Raw genomic sequence first — 5,533 nt, 5'->3', positions numbered from 1 at the left:
CTTAAATAAAAATAACCCCGTGGGTTTTTCCCCCCCCCCCCCCCGCCCGCCCGCCACACCATACCACCCGTCTCCTTCACGCTACTCCTATGATCTAACGATCCTAACTACATTTACCTTCCCTTAACGGCATTCTTTCCACTTCTTTCGCTCCTATCAGTCCTCTCACTCCTCGTTCGTTCTTTCTTAGACGAGCATCAGGACTGCTGCATGCACCTCTCCGTAATGTCCACGTTCTTACATACATTTCCCTCGGTTGAATCGTTTAATGTTAATCGTTAAGAGTTTGCTCCTGGACGTCGACGATCGCAAACTCACGCTCGCCGTTTGTTCCCGTAGACGATTGAAACGTTGCGCGAGCGCACGGGCCTCAAACCGTTCACGGACATCGAGGTCTCGTCAACGAGCAACGGCGACAAGGTCGCCTGCAACGTCACCGAGATCAAAACCATCGTCACCTCCATATCATCCAAGGCCGCGATCATAAACTGGGAGCCGTTCAAGCACCACGACATGCGCACCCTCCTCGGCTACGTCATCTACTCGAAGGAAGCGCCCAAGCAGAACATCAGCATGTACGAGTCGAGGGACGCCTGCGGGGGCGATGGCTGGAAGGTGGACGACGTATCGGCCAACGACGACGACAAGAGCACCGAGCACATCGATGGCCTCGCTGACACGGCCGCCGACTCCACGGCTTACAGTGTCGCCGGACCAGGATCTTCCAGGTGACCATTTTCTTCCTTCTAAACCTCGGCCTTTTCTAACCGGCAAACTCCCTTGATAAATTCCCTTGGATTTGCACGCGCCAGGCGAAGCCGAAGACGAAGCTGATGCGAAGCGAGCTTGAGAGATTATTTTCAGGCCCGGCATTTTCATGAAAACGCTTTAACCAATGAATAGGACGATAATGGTCTCATTGTATCGGATGTTTCTGGCCTACGGGGATCGTGAGGAGGATCTACACGCGATTCATCGGCCTTTACTCCTCCCTCCCGCATCATATACATTATCGGCGTAAAATCATTTAAGCTCCTATGGCTGCGCACATTTAAAAACTCCTGCCCATTACGAGGTCCTTATATCTCCTAAATTTATCTCTTAAATGGGAGCACCGGACTCGATAGTGAGATCAATTCAGCTTTGCCCTTTAATATTTAGATATTTAGCGCTTTCTCGAAGGGAAAGCAGCTCCGATCCGATTAGAGGAAATGCATGACTTTATTGGCTTTAATTGGCGATGCCTGACCTTTGGCGGTCGATTTAATGCACGAAACGCTCCATGTGCATTGCGTTGGAAAACCTTGACGGACTTTGGATAGGATAAGCATATTACTGGCTTTTGTTAATAATTTATCGCGCACCACTAGCATCCGTGTGACTAGCGTAAGTGATCGTGAGTAATATTTAAGCTAAACAAATATCGAATGTTTGTGCCTATATAAATAAATATATAAGTAATGGGCCGATATGGAGTATTGCAATAATCGAAATAATCGTGGAAAGTTGATCGTAGATGAGGTTATCACGATCATTTTCATACCGTTACTCTGACTAATTAATTGATTTTACGTAGCCGAAAATTCAAGATCACTATTAGTACCGGAATCCAGCTTCTATTTATTCTATATCAAATCTATCGAGATATTTCATCATATCCTACATTCTCTTCTTAAACCGAGTTTTTAACGTTATCCTACCACCTGCCTTCGCATACCTGAAAATCTTATGCTTCTCCTTCTTTCCTAAGATAGAAATCCCACATTTTATCGATCTTTTATTTTCTATTCGATAGCTACATAGCCGCTCATTTTAGTCCAGAGTTATTCAATTGGCTTTACAATGTTGGATATACTATATTATAGAGTACTTTTATCTCATCTCCGTGCTATTCCCACGATGCCTCGATACCCTGTTGCATTGTAAAAAAACTTCAAGAACAATATCTTATAAGTTTCATACACGCACGCACACATTTATGATATCTCATAATTGATATTTACAGCATACTTTTTATATTTTCTCCAATATTATATATGCTTATAGGCGTTCGTGCCACGCACACAAATACACTCAAGCTTGTACAAGCATGGATAATATTAATTTTCTTTTCTTTTTATATAAATTTTATAACTTTTTTTTCCAGCTTAATTGTGAAAGAAACACTCAGCATTTCTATTTTAAACGCAATAATTTCTCTTCGTTTTTAAAGGCTATTTTTATTTTTCTCTTTTCATCAAAATGGAATCTCAAAAAATGCTCGAAAAATGCATATCATTACAATTACAATCTGAGTTATCTCTTTATCGTCTCACCCTTCCGTCTATTTTTTTTTTTTTTTTTTGTTATTAATTATAATTTCTTTATTATAGCCTATTAAGGCACAATCACTGACATAAGCCGAGAGTTGGCCAGTGGCAGTTGGAGAAATCCCTTTGGTGAAATCATTATTAAAAAAAAAAAAAAAAAAAAAAAAAAAAAAAAAAAAAACGTCACAATAATCTTTCGCTTCAAATCTACCTAATTAAGAGTCTCTATTGGTGCGAATAGAATAAATTCTCTACTAATCATTCGTTAATTTTTAAATTCTTTATTCGCTACTTTTCCTAGACACAGTCTCAGCCGTACAGAAGCGATCGATTACAAATTTAAAATTTAAGGATCTCCTGCCAATGTCTCCTTCTTAATTAAGATATTCGTAGTAGTTAAATGGTAATTCGCATTACGTCATATTGTATTTAAATGTAAATTTTACGAGTGTTTAATAGCTAATTCGAATTGCGTTTCCATCTACCAAATAAGCTTTTTACGTCAGATAACACGTTGCCGTAAATTTTCTCTTTCTATAAAATTTCACATGACTGAAAATTACTTTGTTCGATCGACTACGTGTAATTGGCACTATTCAATCGGTTTCCTTCCTCTCCTAAGCCCACGATTTATCGAATTACATCGGCTTCCCTCTATGTAATCTGTAAGTTGCTGTTTCATTTAGTAATATATAATTCTATCCAAAGTATCACATTCGTGTAATCATTCATTTATATTGTATATATCATTATTTACAATTAAGAACGCTTTACGTATGTGTCGTTTAAATAATTTTTTTTTTTTTTTTTTTTTTTTTTTTTTAGATATTTGCATCGTATTTCCATCCCGGCTCGTATACTCCCAATGTAATTTACTTTATAAAAACTTGACTAGAAGTTTTTTTCCCTGTACGTAATCCCCCTGAACAATTTACAAAAAAGTATAACTTTTATCAGTTAGTATTCCATCCGAAGATATATATTTTATTTACTGACACTTCCATCGTTCTATTCTCTAATCTTTAGTCTCGCGCACACACGAAACGCACACGTACACTAGTTTATCATACATTCCGTTCCTTCCATTTACTTTACTTTACTTCTATGATTTTTTTTTGTCAATTTTTATGGGTATTCGATGAAGATCAGATTAACTAGTAATAGGGCATTGAAACGTTTTAATTACCCTTTTTTACTTGCGACAAGTAATAATTTCATTCTATTATAATTAATTTTCATATATGTAAGTTATAACTTGAAATGTTTAGAAAGCACGGGGTACAAAAGTATTATCGCATTGCACCTTTACATTGTATTATAAGGCAGAATATAAACGGCCTAGTGCCGTCTGTCTATATTAAAGAGTATTTTATCCGATGGTTTTTCATCATAAATACGAAATTTACCAAAATTTACATTGGAAATGTTCATACTTTCTTATTCCAGTTAATACTTGCAGTGCACTTTGTCATTGGGGGCAATGTTCTATTAAACTTCACATTATGCTTTGCTGGCTTTAATTAAAACTTTTTGAGTTCCATTATAGTTAAAAATTTATTTATAATAGACGAACAATTAATATGTCAACGTTTCGTTCTTTATACAATTATTACTTGTATTTTTATTACCTAAATATATAATTATGTTTCAATGATAATTGCACAGCGTATGTTTAAGGCGACAATTTTCCCAACGTATATTTCATAATTTTGAATTAGTAAAGCAACTAATCTTTTTCATTTACATTAAACGTTCTTTACATACATACGCCGCATATTATCAACTGCGTAATAATTACTACAAGATTATTATCACAAGAAAGGAGAACTGAATTTTTCAATTGTCGACAGCCACATAGCGCATGTTTTCGCAATTTTTCATTACATATAGTACAAAAGTATAAATAACGATTCATGGAAATTTTATGGATTTTTACATGGGTATTGACATTAACGACAAGCACAGAGTCGATAACTACGGGTTTTCCTTATAAAGTTGGCAGTGCTAATCCCACGACTTTCCTATGCTGTAACTCGTTAAATTAAAGGATATTCGTAGGATACTCGTAAAACCAAGATTCAATCAATATTGATAATAGATGAGAAATTATTGAGCTGTTTAACGCAAGCATGTGCTTAATTCCTTAACGAATGTGGAATGTGGAGAGTTAAGGGCGAGAACGGAGAGAAAGATAGGTAGATAGATAGCCACAGAGAGAGAGAGAGAGAGAGAGAGAGAATCAGTGAGAAATGGTCGGAGGAGTGAAACAAAATTTACTTGCAGTAGCGGCGGCAGCGGCAGCAGCAGCAATAACAATAACATCTACAGCCAGCAGACGATCCTGGCAATGCTGAAGCCGTTTACGCAGTACGCCTATTACGTAAAGACCTACACGATATCGACGGAGCGCTCGGGCGCCCAGAGCAAACTCCAGTACTTCACGACCTTACCGGGGCAACCCTCGGCCGTCCGCTCCCTTACCATCTACAGTAACGCCAGCGATACCCTCGTCATCAGCTGGCTGCCGCCCTTCGAACCCAACGGCAACCTCAGCCACTACAAGGTCATCGGTAAAATGGAGCACTACGATCCGGTCTACCTGCGCCAGAGGAACTACTGCGACGAACGTGAGTCTCACGTACCTCCTACCCACCCCACGCCCCTCAGCCGCACACCCTTCTCCATTAAGTCAACGTCTGCCGCGAGTCCGTCCTCGAAAAGCTCATACCGAGTCTGTTGCGAGCGCAGCGATGCAGCCACTGGAGCACAAGCCCGTGTCGGAAATTGCCGCCGAGGAGAAGAGGCGCGCGGAGCAGGAGCTCGAGGCGTCGAAGCAGCCCGAGTCCGGGAGCTGCGCCTGCCCGAAGCGCGAGCCCGTGCAGTCGGAGAAGGACGTCTACAGCTCGATCGCCTTCGAGAATGCCCTCCACAACCAGGTGTACGTTAAACGTGGAAACAACCGGCGTAGGCGCGAGACCCGCCAGGCGACGACGAGCTTTATGCTCGAGGCGACGAGGCTCAAGCGCGAGCTCAACTCCTACCAGGTAAGCACCACGCTCAACTTCACATTGACCCTACCATCAATTCTGGTTCGGACTCCTTGTCCGGATCTCTCGGCCGGACAATTTCACTACACTCACGCGCGAACAGCGTTCCATATAATCACGAGGAGGATCATGAGATTGAATCGTACGACGGACTGGGGGGGGGGGGGGGGGGGTTTT

The 5,533-nt window shown here is 40.7% G+C and overlaps 1 protein-coding gene across 1 annotated transcript in view; it reads left to right on the top strand.

The window, feature by feature from the left end:
* The window catches only part of InR-2 (insulin-like receptor-like), a 192,928-nt gene that overhangs the window by 104,257 nt on the left and 83,138 nt on the right, over positions 1-5,533 (top strand). The window contains exons 7-9 of the mRNA XM_011496108.1: positions 340-728; positions 4,593-4,936; positions 5,058-5,353. Coding sequence (XP_011494410.1) covers positions 340-728; positions 4,593-4,936; positions 5,058-5,353 — 1,029 coding nt within the window. The remainder of the gene's footprint in view (positions 1-339; positions 729-4,592; positions 4,937-5,057; positions 5,354-5,533) is intronic.

The sequence above is a fragment of the Ceratosolen solmsi genome, unplaced genomic scaffold (genome assembly GCF_000503995.2).
Source record: "Ceratosolen solmsi marchali unplaced genomic scaffold, CerSol_1.0 scaffold11, whole genome shotgun sequence".
In the NCBI taxonomy this organism is placed as follows: Eukaryota; Metazoa; Arthropoda; class Insecta; order Hymenoptera; family Agaonidae; genus Ceratosolen; species Ceratosolen solmsi.
Note: the sequence above shows the minus strand (reverse complement) of the source record. Positions and strands in the feature narration are given on the sequence as shown.